The 14,694-nt window shown below is 59.6% G+C and overlaps 1 protein-coding gene across 27 annotated transcripts in view; it reads right to left on the bottom strand.

Moving 5' to 3' along the window:
- Nucleotides 1–14,694, bottom strand: part of MINDY4 (MINDY lysine 48 deubiquitinase 4) — a 127,841-nt gene that overhangs the window by 44,130 nt on the left and 69,017 nt on the right. For 23 of the 27 annotated variants that reach the window (XR_016223014.1, XR_016223015.1, XR_016223016.1 and 20 more), the window contains 4 exons: nt 14,386–14,474; nt 5,851–5,952; nt 4,292–4,355; nt 3,256–3,321 (listed from right to left, as the gene is read on the bottom strand). Coding sequence is in view for 13 of the 27 variants with exons in the window: in XM_089316090.1 (XP_089172216.1) it covers nt 3,256–3,321; nt 4,292–4,355; nt 5,851–5,952; nt 14,386–14,474 (321 nt within the window). In the remaining 14 variants the exon portion in view is untranslated. Of the gene's footprint in view, nt 1–3,255; nt 3,322–4,224; nt 4,356–5,850; nt 5,953–14,385; nt 14,475–14,694 lie in introns of all 27 variants that reach the window. The other 4 variants (XR_016223027.1, XR_016223025.1, XR_016223026.1 and 1 more) reach the window with 1 other exon arrangement.

Raw genomic sequence — 14,694 nt, 5'->3', positions numbered from 1 at the left:
ATATGATCATGGGGACATTTCTTAACTTCTCTGTCTTCAGTCTTCTCATCCATTAAACAGGAATAATAATTGTAACATCTACCATTATCAAGCTGTGGGCAGGAGTAAGTGTGTTAACTCTTGCAAGCACTTGGGTCAGGCTCTGGCACCTGTTAGCTGTTAGCATCGTGCTGGTTCTGTACTGCCCGCCTGCCCAGGAAGCCCAGCAGGCCGTGGTCCCCGGGATGGGCCATGGCACTTCTGCTCCCTGGAGAATCACCAGCCCTCAGCTGCAAGTCAGTGAGACTGGCTTCGCTCACCCCTCTCGGGATCATGAACTGTGGCTGGAGATGCCGCCTGGTATAATAATCAGAGTTTCTATGTGTCATCAACTTCTTTTTGGACTTAAAACTAGAAAAGAATCCTGTCTCACTTGTAACAGTCAATGAGAGTTATTTAATTCATCATATTTCCATTTTTGTTTTGGCTGCCAGGAATCAGAGCCAAACATGGTATTCTATTGTTGTCATCCAAGAGTCTGATAAAATGATCTTTTCCTCAAACTAAGTCTTTATTCTCACTCAGAAATTCAATTTGTTGGTCACTCAGTCATTAGAAAGACAATGACTGGGGCAGGCACTTAGCCTAGTGGTTAACACACACCTAGGCCACATCTGATACTGAGCTCTGGCTGCTGACCCCAGGTTCCTGCTGATGCAGACCCTGGGGGTCAGCGGTGATGGCTAGGGAGCTGGCATTCTGTCACCCAGCTGGGGGAACCTGGATGGAGCGCCCCCAGCTTCCAGCTTCAGCCCTGACCCAGGCCCTGTCTTTGTTGGCATTTGGGAACCAAGCCAATAGATGGGAGCTCATGCTCATGCTCACTCTCTCTCCTTCTCTGCCTCCAAATAAATAAAAACCTTTTAACAAAAATAAGAGAATGCTGTTCTAGGCATAGGAAAAGCATATACAAAAGTTCTGGGACAAGATATATAGACATATATATATATATATATAGTGTGTGTGTGTGTGTGTATATATATTGTTTGTTTGTTTGTTTTTGTTTTTTGGAAATGGAAAGGGAATGAACAAATCAACAACCTTAAATTGACCTCATCCTAGCTCTGGGATCTCAGGCCAGCCCCTTCACTTCCATCGTCACGTTTCCCCCATTGGAAACCTGAGGCTAACGAAGACCGCTTTCCTACTTTGGAGTGAGGTCCACGGAAGGGCTCAGATCACTACAAGGAGGGACGCGGCTGGCCCGCACTCGGGCAGAGGGATACAGCTGCCGCACACACGGACACACGGGCGGAGGGATGCGGCCGCCGTACACACGGGCACACGGGCGGAGGGACGCAGCTGCCCCGCCAGCCCCTGCCCGCGGCCCCAGGGACGCCGTGACGTTCTCATCTCAGCTTCCCCTTCTGGAATGGCCAGCACTTCCACCATGCACTTCCACATTGTCCCGGGAAAGCCCCGGCACTTCCTGCTCTGTGACCCCCCCTGACCAGTGAGGCAGGGGACATGGGTGCCCACTCTAAGCCCACCCGCCTTCATGAAGTTGGGCCCTGGGATTACAACTCGTGCCAGGCTCTGCTGCAGCCTGCAGGACCTCTGCAGGGAGACCCTGCCCTGAGCCCTCTGCAGGGGGCCGAAATGAACCCCCCGCTTGGCCCTTCTCGTCCCTGCTGGAACAAAACTGAATGGCACCAATATTCCATTTTGCTTTGAAAAACATGTATGAAAATTATCTCATTGACTTCCAGCTGCCAAGCCACGGGAGGCCATGGGGCAACGTGCCTGAGTGGAAAGCCAGCCCCAGCAGGCGGCGGGGCGGGACAAACCACTGGGAGCCCGGGGCCACGGCAAGAAGGGGCCATTCTTCCAGCCCCACCCTGCGGCCCTGGGGGGGCCCTGGGGCCTGCCAGACACAGCCCGAGGTGGGGGGTGGTCAGGAAAACCCAGTGAGCAGCCTATTTATTTTGGGTGGCAGCGGCCCGGTGTGCATTTCCAGGCCTGGCACGAGGAACTCCTCCTAGGACCAGGCCATGAAAAATGAATTTGGTGAGACGAGTGCTGAGGCAGCGCAACTGCTTCCAGCAAAAATACGGGTTAAACTGTGGGGGCCGAATGCCTCCCAGAGGGAGGAGGGCCGATAGGGAGCCATGGAGCCGGCTGGGCAAAGGAAGGGGACCTGTCCAAAAGGCAGGGCACTCATGCCCTCTGAGCCCCTTGCCTGGTCACTGTCTCACCCTGGGCTACGTGGGCAGGTACTCTCGGGTAGCCCTTAAGCTGAAGCCTGAGACGCCAGCACCCCATGTCAAAGCACCAGTTCACGCCCCCAGCAGCTCAGCTCCCAATCCAGCTCCCTGCTGATGTGCCTGGGAAGGCAATGGAAAATGGCCAAGTACTTGGGCTCCTGACACCTGCACGGGAGACCCAGATGAAGTTCCAGGCTCCTGGTTTCAGCCTGGCCCAGGTCCAGCCCCCTTGTGGCCATTTGGGGAGTGAAGCAGTAGATGGGAGATTTTCTCTCTCTCTCTCTCTCTCTCTCTCTCTCTCTCTGCCTTTCAAATAAATAAATCTTTAAAAAACAAAACAAACAAAACCCTGATTTACACCAACCTAGAGTCAACGCCAGGCTGCCTGGCTCCGGAGGCCATGTCCTTGCCACTGGAATGTGCAGTCCCCCGTCCACAAAGGCAGCCCTGCCACAGTCCTCCTCGGAAGACCCGGAGCCCCAGGACGAGCCGGCCCGCCTGCCTGTGGGAGCTGGGCTCTCCTGCGGCGGCCTGCAAGCTGCAAGACCAGCCCTGCCTCCTCGGTGCCCCCAGGAGCTCCAAGCAAGGGCTCTATGAGCACTGCTCAGCCCTCACTCAACCCCTCCCACAAGCCCCTTCCTCTTCATCTGCCCAGCAGCTCCTCAGCCACATTCCACTGACAGGGAGTTCACCGTGTCCAGAGGCGCCCTCCACTGACACACAGAAAGCTCTTGGGGCAGCCTCAGAGCTGCTTCCCCTTCCCTCTGACTCCACCCCACCCCACCCCTGCTTTCTGCAGCCCCAGCGGCAGTAGCTCCCTGGACCTGACCGCTCTGACCACTCTGCCGCAGCCTAAGCCGCCCAGTTGTCCTCTGCCACCACCCAGGGGCTGGCATTGCCCACCCCCAGGATGGGAGCAGGGAGAGCGAGACTCCAGGTCACCAGCATCCTTTGCACAATGAAACAGAAGGCAGGACGATGCCCGTGGTACAAAGTAAACCCCTGTGCATACCTGACGGACACTCTGCTGCACGAACAGCAGCAGCTCCTCATAGCAGGTCAAACTGTGCAGCGTGAGCTGGAAAAGACACACACGGTGAGCTGCCCACGCGCCCGTGGACGGTGCCCCGGCCTGACTGAGCTCCCACAGTCCTGGCCTCGGTCACTCCCAGACCCCACTGGGACCATCGCTGTCAGAGGGCAGGATTCTCCCGCATGTCTGCACATGGCTGCAGGCTCCGAGGCTGGCCCACCCTGGCCCCAACAGGGGGGCCCTGACACCTGATGAGAGGCAGGGGCTGGCGTGAACGCAGCAGGTGCCACATCGCACTCACAACAGCTAGGCTGGATCCAAGCCCAGCAAGTCACACCCTGAGTTTAATGGGAAGCAGCAGGCACAAGTCTCCTTTGGAAAAACATGTGTAGGGCCCATACTCAACCAAGTGAGACCCCTGGATCTTAGGATCCCAGGGCACACGTGCCCAAACTGAGGGTAAAGGAAACAGATGAGTTAAGAGACATCCTCTGTGAAGAGGTGGCCAAGTGTTGGAAATCTCCACCGTGCCCATAGTTTCAGAAGCACAAAAATGAATGTCCTTCCTTTTCCCGTTACTTTGTCTCAGGTTGGGCTCGGCTGTGACCTACGCTATCCACACTGTCCCCCTTTCCAGCTTCCTCCCCATTTCCAGCCCCCTACCTCCCAATCTCCCAGAAGAACCCAGAGAGGATGCTAAAGAAACATAAAGGGAAGCAGAGGAGGCTGGCACCCGGGCAAACGGCACCGCGTTCAGACTGCTGGAGGAACCCAATTCTCTACCCTCGAGGCCATGGGCAACCAGAGGCCTTTGGGCCACAAAGCCAGCTCCAGAGCCCATTCCCAAAGCCACCCACCTCTGCTCCCGCCCTAGCCCTGGGGCAAGGGTCTGTGGCCTGGGCTGCAGAGAGCGGCAGCCCAGCCCCGGTTGGGGAAGGAAGGATTTACTTATATGAAAGGAGACAGTCCCCACACAAAGCCAAAGGGTGCGTGATAGCTTTCCAGAAAGCCGTACTGTTTCTAAGACTCCATCTGCTTTGTATTTCCCCGTTGGACTGAACTGCTGAGTTCCCGAAGCCCTAAAAAGGAAAAGAAGGTGCGTGAGTCCTCCCCGTGGAGAGAGGATGTGCCTCCAGCCAGGGCCAAGCCACATGTGTCATTCGCTGAGGACAGGAGCCAAGGGCTTCTCGCTTCCCTGTGCTTTGAACTCACCCATGGGCTGGATGCAGAGGCCTCACCAGCAGAGGGAAAACAATAACAAAGGCATGGGGAAAAGAGCAGTGGGGGGAGCTTGGAAGCACCGAGCCCAGCCCCAGCAGCTGCAGGTCTGACTCCCAGATGCCACCGACAAAATTGTTTGTGGACCAGGCAGTGTCCGCTCACCCTGTCTCCACCGACACGGGAGAGCCTAGCATCTGTCCTCCTGGAGACCCCTCAATGCCAATGCCAGCACCCTTTACACAGCCAACCCAACACAGCAGAACAAAGAGCAGGGGGTGGGTTTGGGGTGCTCTGTGCCATTCGCTGCTATGTGGCCTGGGAGCAGTCTCCGTCCCTCTGGGCTCCTGAGTTCTTGCTCCACTGGCACACAGGTGGGCCATGCAGAGCCCGAGGACTGGGGTCACTAAGTTCATCGGAATGTGGGCACCAAGGCACCAGTAACACTAAGAGTAGCACCAATGGCTGGGGTGAAGGTACCTGAGTAACACTTAGGACACTGAGCACGTGCCAGGGTTGTATGCACTTCACAGTATTATCATTTGTCATCCATTTATATTAATAAACAACTTAACCTGATAAGTGATATCTCACTTACTATGTATTATTGATCTGTGCTGACTCACTGAGTTGACACAAGCACCCTCTGAAGTAATCATTTTGAGGATAACAAACAGATGAGCACAGAGAGAGCAGGTCACCTGCTCAAGGTTACACAGCCAACAAACGCCACCTCGATCAGATGTAAGCCCTACCCCATGTAACTGACGTGTCCCCCCAAGAGTGGGCCCTTGCCCCTCAAAGTTGCCTCCATCACTGCAGCTCAGCCTAGCGTGGGACTGGGCGGTGCAGGGTCGGGCTGGGGAGCTGGCTTGCACCTGTGTGGACTGTGCAGGGAAGAACAGGGCTGGCAAGGAAAAGGGCCCACATCCGGGCCAAGGAGCCCAGGGCCTTGGCTCTGCCACAGCTGTCACCTCTCCGAGTCTCCTCCTCCACGGAGCAGGAGCCAAGCGACAGAGCAGATGGGAGCGCGCTTTGTGCACTGGGAAGACTGGTACAAACTGGACCTCCAGAAGAGGGGCTACAGAGGGGAACTGGCTGCTGGGCTCAGTGTTTTCTTGCAGGGTTCTCCCAGAAGGCACAACAGATAGGAGAAATCTCCAAAATGAGCACCAGAGCCCACGAGGGTGGCAGCAGAGCCCCTCTCCCAGGCTCAGGCTGACCCCCATGGCTGGCTCCTGGGAGGACGCACAGACACAGGCCTTCTACCCCGGGACAGCGAGGTGCACCGCTGGCTTGCTGGTGGCTGTGTGGCAGAAGTGGAGCGGCTGTTAGGCCATGCTGGGAACCACTTACAGGGTAACCACGGCTCGCTCCCGGCCGCCAGCCCGCCACAAGATATCCGCGATGGCCAGGGCGAGACAGCGGGTCCTGTGTGCATCTGAAGGCTGCAGCCGCCTGCAGAAGAGAAAGGAAAGGAAAGCAAAGTGCTTATTCTCACGGGGCCACAGGTGGGACTTCCTGCAGATGGTCCCTGCCACCCACGGTCGCCACTTCCAGCGCATCGTCCCCAAGGCAGAGCCCAGGGCAGGGAGGGAGGGCTCTCTGCAGATGAAGGCCAAGGGGAGGGGCCTGGGCAAGGCTGCAGGGGGTGGCAGATGGGCTGAGGAAACCCACTGTGGCAGCCCAGAAGCATGTCAGGGCCCAGAGCCTCGGAGGCCGAGCCAGGGGTGCTCGGGAGCTGCTGCCCCTGTGGACAGTGTGAGCCCCAGCCCTGGCCTGGGAACTTTGCAGATGCCGCCTTGCGCCGGCAGGTGCGCCCCTCTCTGCTGGCCAACCAGAGATGATGAGGCCGCAGGGGCTGAGTGGCGGCTGACTTGCTGGGCTTTGGATACAAGCATGGGAATGAGTGGGGGAGGGACTCAAAGATGGCCTCCGTGGTGTTAGGGAGTGTGCTGTGGCACTGCCGACCGACATGAGACTGGGTGGGAGCTGGAGGGGGCAGGTGACAGCTGCACCTGCGCCACGCACAGCGGGGGGCGCACTTGGACCCAGCCCCCGCCCCCTCCTCCACCCCCGGACCAGGGACAGCTGCAGGACACCCAGACTGCCCCAGAGAGCAGTCAGGGATGGGAGGGAGGCTGAGGAAGAGCAAAGTGGCAGCCCTAGGACAGGCGCCTGCAGAGGAAGGGTGGGACAGGAGGAGGAGAGCTGCCAGGCAGGGCTGGGCAGGGGGGTGTCCACAGGCCGCGGGGGAGGGGCAGCCAGCAGCAGGAGGAAGGGCACAGAGCCCCTCACAGTGAGAACAGGGCTGTGAGGTGCTGGGCCTGCGCTGCGCGTTTCCAGGGCTCTGCAGAGCTACACCCCACGCCTTCCCCTGGAGGCCGTGGGCTTTCTCTAAATGTGGTCGTAAGCTTGCCTTCTGGTCTTTCTATTCCAACAAACAACAGGTAGTGATGATGACCCTGCCAGGCTGGAAGGCAGGTGGAGGGGCAGCTCCAGACCGTGGGTCACTGAGCTCCACGCAGAGCCACAGGCACAGCCAGCACTGGGGTTTGCCCTCCCGGCCAGGGTAAGAGAATGAGACCAGGGACCAGGCCAGAGCTCGCCATGGTGGCCAGCAGGTGCTCACTGCCCAGTGCCTGCGATACAGGGACCGCCAACCACACGCAGGTCATTGTGGTCCACCTGCTTTAAAATGAGAGGCCACACAAGGCAGTGACCCGAGTTCCCCGTCTGGAACCTGGCAATGACGGCTGCTCCTCCGCTCTAGTGTTGGGGGCCTTAAAAGAGATGATGTTCGCAAGGCCCAGGGCCCAGGGCCGCCTGTCCCTGCGGGCCTTCGGGAAACATCCCGTCTCCGCACGGGAAGGCAGACTCCCAGCATTCGACTTGAGAGCGACACTGGGCCCCTGACACTGGAAGTCCTTCAAATCCAACAACCCAAGCAACAAGCATTCAAGCCCTTAAGAAAACAAAACAGCAGCCGCCCCACGCCCCCGGGCCTCAGGAAGCAGGGCATGCTCCTCGCAGGAAATGTTCCCGTGCGCTCACCGAACCGGACGGCCGTGTGTCGGAGGCCAGCCAGGGCCTCGTTAACTGGGAAAACAACGTGGGGGAACACTCCCCTGGCTTCCAGGAGAGGCCCTGCCAAGGACCAAAGCGGGCCTGCAAGGCAGGGCTCGTCAGACCAAGGAGAAGCATTGGGATCTTTCTCTCTCTGCATTCGGAAGCCACAGATGTGGACTCCGTCACCCCCCACAGCTCCTGTTCCATGCCCTGCCCTCTTCCAGGAGAAAGCAGCGTCCTGGGTCCTGGGGATTGCACACGCTGAGTATCTCATCCCCAGCCTCCTCGCTGCCCGTCCTGGGTCAGCACGCCCTGCTCCTCTGCTCAGCTCTCACAGCCAACGTCCCAGCAGCAGCCCCGCCCCATCCTGCCCCTCTTCAACCCTCTTCTGTATGCTCACCACAGGCACCAGGTGGGTGGCAGCTCATCCTGCAACACATGTGAGACTGAAACCCTTAACCTGGTAGGTGCAAAATTATGCCTCCATTGCACAGTGCACTTTGCAAGTTCACGTTTATCTGGGTGCAAAACAGTTTGAAATCCACTTGTAGTTTTTCCCTAATAAACATTTCCATGAACCTTTAGGAGACCCTTCATAAGGCATGAACTTCAAATAAACTTCCCCTTGAGTTTCGTTTCCGTGAACTCTTTGAGGTCTCATCACATGCTCAGCCTTGAATACCTGCACTGGGCCACAGACACATCTGGAACTCCGGAGGCAAATGCTGCTTCCTAGGGACCTCATGAGGCAGGTCGCCCTGGTGGGGGTGGGGGAGGGGGTGGGGGTGGGGAGGAAGCTGCTTGTCTTTAAAGTGACAACGGCCAGCGAGAGGCTACCGAGTGCATGCATTTGATTACCCATCAAGTGCTCAGACGCTCGTGAGGGCGGTACTGCTGGCATCCTGTCTAAAAGTGAGGAAACCAAGGCACAGAGATAAGTGATGGGTTCAAGGTCACGCACCTGGAGGGAAGGTGAGCGTGGGGCAGTAGATCCGTCTCTGGTACGTGGTTACAGGACCACAACCTTTTCCCTCAGCCCTCTCTGTGATTTCTATTTTCATTTTACTTGAAAGGCAGAGACTGAGATAGGCAATCTTCCACCTTCACCCCAGATGCCCACAACAGGCCAAAACCAGGATCTAGAAACTCGGTCCAGGTCTCCCGCATGGGTGGGAGGGACCCAAGTACGTGAGCCATCATCTCTGGCCTCCTAGGGGCACATCAGCAGGAATCAGAAGCGGAGGTCAGACTCGGACCCAGGCACCGTGGGCCTCCTTCCAGAACGGAACAACGCAATCAAGGCATCTCGCCCCTGGGCCCCGCCTGGCTCCCTGGTCTCACAGGCTCTGCTGCCAGCCCTCCAAACCTCCGAGTCCCTGCTGGCTGCCACACAGTGGCTCCTCCAGTTCCCCACCGTCCCCTGGGCGCTCTACACGTTTCTCTGTTGAGACTTGTCTTTCCAGAGAACATTCTGGAGCTGGAAAAGTGCAGTGGTCAGGCAGTTAAGAGGCCTGGTTTCTGCCCTGGCTCACAGACTTCGGGGGACCCTGTACCCTTCCTGGCCTTTCCAAGCACAGCCCAGATGCCCCTGACATCACTCCTGTCTTGCAGTCTGCTATTCAGCCGCCAGAGAAGCCAGAGCCATGTGTACACGCGTGAGTGCCGGGACCCACAGGTAGCAATCACGGGAAGAGTCCCCTGAATCACCCAGGACCGCCCACCCACCCCACCCCCTTCCCAGGCAGCTCAGCACCTGCCTCTGGCAAAACCTCAGAGACATTCACTGCCCTGCATTTCCTGGTCAGCCACACACACATGTGACATACTCCTACCAGGAACCTGGCACCTGGCCAGGCTCTTAGACCAGGACAAGCATCTGTAAGAGTCCAGTTCCGCCCAGGAGAAGTGCAGGATGAAGGCACTGTCCAGGGACCGGCCCGGCAGCGTGCTCTGGCCTGCCTCACCCAAGGGCTTCAGAGAAAACCAACACTTCTCCTCGAAGTGTCTCAGAATAGCCTCTGCTGGCCTCTCTGACCTGCCTGCCTCGACAGAGTCCATGGAAAAGCCAGGGGAAACCTGGCCAGGCAGCCGGCTGCCTCTTGTCTTTCTGCTCCCTCTGGGGCTCACAATCGCAGCAGGAAGGAGAGTGGGAAGACGGAGGGCCTGCGGGGCGACGCTCTGCGTCAGGGTCCGAGGGGCCTGGGGCAGGGGCCCCTTGTGCTCTGGGACTCAGAACCCGCGTTCCTAAGGAAGTGAGGGTGAGAGGACAACGTCCCTGGACCCTGCCCCCACCCCCAGTTCGGCACCGACCTCCCCAGGCCTGCAGAGGGAATGAGACTCGTCCGCTCTCCCCGGCGCCAGGCCGGCCCCGGCCCTCCTCCAGTGGAAAATCACTGAGTCCCGCGCGGGCCGGCTGCTGGCCTGAGGCAGCGCGTCCTGATGAAGCCAGACAGGCCCGCGGCAGACACGGCAGCTGTGCCAAGGAGCCTTTACTTCAGCATGACTTCCCGGGACGGTGCCGCCCACCCGCCGCCTGCCCTCTGCTTCCACAGAACCCTTTCCCATCGCCTGCCAGTTGGGGGCGAGACGCTGAGGAGGGGCCTCCAGGGCAGGGCCAGCGCAGGAAGGAGAGGGCAGGGGCACCCAGGGCTCGGAGCTGCACACGGCGCGTGCCAGGGCACAGACCATGGCAGGTCACCGGACAGAACACGGCAGCTTGCCTCCGCCTGCTCTCTCTCTCTCCTCTGAAAGCAACGTCACTTCTGCCATCTCGGAACCTCAGGGCCTTAAGGAAGTGCTGCAGCCCCAGCCCAGCACACACACGGCCTGCGGGGTGCCCCAGCGCCTGATGGATCCACAGAAAGGTAGCAGAAGCGAGCCAATAACCCGAGGAGCCACACCCCTGGCTGGGACAGCCCCTGCTAACACAGGCAGGAGATGCTCTCCTCCTCTCCTGCGGGAAGTTTCTCTACCTTGGGAAAAGAAGCTTGGTCTCCGGGAACTGCGTGGGCGTCCAGCCAACAGATGCCTCACACTCACAGCCCCCAGGCTCGCTGGCAGCACCCCTACCCCGCCCCGGCCTCTCTGGATCTCGCGGCTCCAGGTCTGTGGTCAACGGTGCATCACACACCACTTAGCCACAGCGTGACCTGGAGCAAGCTCCTCGCCCTGTGCGGGCCAAGGACGGCTGAGTTCAGTAGTCCCACTCGCTCTCACAGCCCCTGAAGATTTTCAAAGGCCCTCGTCTGCATTTTCTCACTGGGTCCAACTTAGCCAAGGTAGAGATTCCTGCCCCTAATTCACAGACGACTGTCACCCGGGCCCTGATGTGGCCCGGTGCTCTCTTCTGCACCCTGCCGGGTAGTCCTGCTCCCAGCCTGGGCAGCACCACCTGCAGGCTCTGCCCTGCCCCATGTGGCTAGGACGACTCTGAGCTTCAGAGCTGCGGGGCCTAGCAAAGAAGTGACAGAGACTCTGCCTTCCTTCTCTCCCGCCCCAGGCACCTGCCCCTCACTCCCCTGCACTTCACCCAAGAGCTAACCCACCCCAGGAGAACTCTCCATCACCCAAGGAAGGCCAGGGCTTGGGAGTGCAGGACGAGACTCGGATGGAAGGATGAGAAAGGCAGTCGCCCCTGGGGACAGGGTCTCTGGGACCCCCGCTTGTCCCCCTCTGCCATTTCCTCCTGGGTCCCCTCATCCTTCCTCAGAGAGCCCCAGCGCCTGGGCCAAGCTCTCCACTCCCTGGCTGGCTGTGCGTTCTGAGGACACCGGAGCCAGCTGGTGACCCTCCACCAGCACGGGAGCAGCCTGAAGCGGCAGCAGCAGGGCTTCTCCAGAGAAGGGGAGGGCCGCCCCTCCACAGCACCAACTCCTCCAGGCTCCGTGGAGGAGGCAGCCCTGACCAGCAGGCTGGCCCTCAGGGCTGCTCAGCACCCCCTCCTCCAACCCAGCCAGGCAGCCTCCTAGTCCGGGAAGGCTCCTCCTCCCGACTAGGCACAACCCCGGCACGGCACTGCATGCAATTCGAGCCCCAGCAGGTCAGCAGCCCTCTGGCCTCCTCTTCCTCCGCCCCTCCCCGGGCCCTGGCCCAGGAGAGTCCTCTGCAGGCCAGCCCAACTCCTCTCTCTGGGACCCAGCAGGCAGGGAGGGAGTCCCGGGGGCCCCGGCTGCCTCCCCTGCTGCTCCCTTCCCTACAGAGCCCTGGGGAGCGGTCCATGGAGCAGGTGCTGAAACAGGCCCCTGTCAACATAAATTGAGACAGAGCCGGAGCTCAGCGGGTAACGGACTACCCAGTCCCGAGGGGTAGAGCAGACCCCCTGCCTGCAGTCTGGCTGTTCTCTCCTCCCTGTGCTGCCCTTGGGCCCACCCTGGGTAGCTTTGGGCCTTGTCAGCCATGGCTCCCCTCTCTGGTATGGAGAGCAGAGCTCTGCCCAAGGATGTTGACTGGAGGGCACAAAAGCCCTCCCACCCTCTAAGCGGGGGAGGGGCGGGTATCCTGGGCAGGCAGGGTCAGCCTTTCCTGGACGCAAGCGAAACGCTCCATCCTGACTGTTGGGAAAACGTCCACAACTTCCCCTGGCCGGTCCAAGGCTGACATGAAATGCAGCCCTGCGGAGGCGTTGGGCTGAAGGGGTTGTGAGACGTCCTCCAAGCGCGCCAAGGCCCAGCTTGCCCCAGGCAGCTGGCTGCCCTGCGTGGCTTCTCACCCCGCCTGCAAGCACTGCCCTGGCCACCCGGGGCTGTGCTCCGCTCGGCTCCCTGCCCTCGGGCCTCTGCACATCTTGTTCTCCTTACTGGCATACCGTTCCACCTCCCCTCCCTGTTTGTCTGCATAGCTCATTCACTTGTCCATGTGCTCATTCAACAAAAATCCTGAGGGCCCCCGCTGTAGGCCAGGCACCAGGCCGGGTGCCAGGGACACGGCTGCGGCCCAGGCAGCCCAGGAAGGTTCCTGCTCTCATGCGGCTTGTGTTCTGCAAGACTTCAACGATGACCAGCAAGGGCGCCAGCTGGGAGTGTGGCCATCAGCGGCAGGGCCTGGGTTCTTCTCAGCCAGGGAGGTCAGGGGAGGCCTCCACGAAGATGTGGCCTCTGTGCAGTGAGCAGAGCCAGCAGGCCAAGGGCTGTGCACTCAGGGCCAGTGGGCCTGGGCAGTGAAAAAGAACTGAGGGGAAACAGAAGTGTGAAGTTCTTCAGAGCTCTCTGAGAGAGAAACATTGCTCCCCAGGAAGCCTGACTTGACCCCTGAACATCCGGGTGAATGCTGGCCTCCTGCACGTCCCCTGTTTTGGCCTGTCCACCCGTCCAGCTCTCGGTTCAGTCTCAGGTCCCACGAGGGCAAGGCCAGCCCTGGAGCCCAACCCAGCACCTGCCCAGTGTGCTCTGCAAACTTGTTCTGAACGTGAGGCAGAAAGGAAGGAAAGTGGGTGCACAGAGAAGCCGGGTGCCCTTTGAGGGCACCTGGAGGGACACCAGGGTCCCTCACTTAGCGTGTTGCGCCCAGCCCGTGGCGTTCCCAGCCAGGGAGGACTGTAGCGTCCTCACCAGGAAGAGAGGCAGTATCTGTGCCCATGACATTGAACTTGAACCACCCAGCACTTTGCCAGGCCTGACTTTTGGGGCAGGCGGCTGGAATGAGGCAGCCAGGCTGCGAGGCAACGATACGACCATGGGTCTTGCTGTGAGATGCTGTGTCACTGGCCTTATGGTTCTGCATACTCTGTGCTTAAGGTTAGTGCCTTGCGGCTGGGGAGGAGACACTGCGAGAATGCTTTTGTACAGCTGCTGAGCCAGGCATGAAAAGCTGCCTTCGCTCAGACCCTGTCCGTGCCACTGCAATGTGTGTCCTCTGCATCCCAGCCTGGCACCCCGGCCTGAGCAGTGTTTCCCCAGAGTCTGAACCTGAATAAAAGGGAAAGCCTTACTGGCTGACTCGCTGTCTCCATAACACACAGGGGTTTTTTTTGTTTGTTTTTTTAACAAAGGGTTTTGACATGCTTATTTCAAAGAACAAGTACCTTTCTACAAAGTTCAGGAACCAGCAAAAGGAAGCCACAGCTTTAGAATTTGTGTGATCCTAGCTTTGAGCAGCAGAACCGGGTGCCCCCTGGGCAGGAGCAGAGGGCTGTGTCCTGGGCGGGTGCCCGTGGCAGTGATGATTCACGGGCAGAATGCATACCCTTGTGAACCCTTCTGTATGTGGGCTACAGCTCAACCAAAAAGAAAAAGCACCAGCGCTGGGAATTCCGGAGCTCCGAGGGTGACTCAGGACAAGGCGGGAACCGGGCCTGCGAGGAGGGCGCATAAGCAGGCCGCCTCCCCAGGGAGCCCTCAGCAATCTTCTCATCCGGGCACCGCCCAGGGTGCAGGTCCAGGGTTCTCCCGGGTGCCTCCATCTTACCCTGCCCCAACTCCCCGGTGCCCGCACAGAGACACCCTGGGTGCTGAGTGACAGAGAGCGAGGCGCGCATGTGCAAATGCCGAGAGTAGGCAGTGCAGAAGAAATGGCCACTGGGGGCCGGCGGAATATGTGGCTCTGGCTGTTGGCAGAGGGGAGAGAATGTGGGGCAGGGGGAGGGCCTGGGCCCTGCTTGGAAGGGCACCGGCTGGCAGCCATGGCAGCGGCCCCTTGCCACGAGGGCATGACTTCCCGGCCCTCCCTGCCCATCCACGAAAGCCTGGCCGGCCGGGTCCCGCTCCCTTCTGGACCTCCTCAAGACGGAAGGGGTCGGGGAGCACACAGGCTGCCCTGCTTGCTTCCTCTGCACGCTCCGGGACGCCTGGGTGAAGGGGATCCCCGCCAGGACACGCGCTGGCTCACCAAGCACAGTCAGTTCTCCCGTCTTCTGCAAACAGCAGCTTCTGCAGGACACAGCTCTGGACGGCGGCCAGAACCCCACAGGGGCCCCCCTGCAAAGACAGCACGCATTACAGCCAGGAGGACTGGCCCACCCCAGCCGCCTCCACCCACATGGCTCCCTGGGAAACGGCGCTCTGATATGGCGAGTGCCCCAGCAATGGCATGCTGACCCTGAGTCCCAGAGCAGAGCCAACTAGGCCTAGACCACCCCACCCCACCCCCACCGAGAGGAAAGGGCAAAACCGCAAGGTGTCGAGGAAAGGTAACTGC

This window comes from Oryctolagus cuniculus, chromosome 16 (genome assembly GCF_051225735.1).
Source record: "Oryctolagus cuniculus isolate XC-2025 breed Fujian yellow rabbit chromosome 16, ASM5122573v1, whole genome shotgun sequence".
NCBI lineage: Eukaryota > Metazoa > Chordata > Mammalia > Lagomorpha > Leporidae > Oryctolagus > Oryctolagus cuniculus.
Note: the sequence above shows the minus strand (reverse complement) of the source record. Positions and strands in the feature narration are given on the sequence as shown.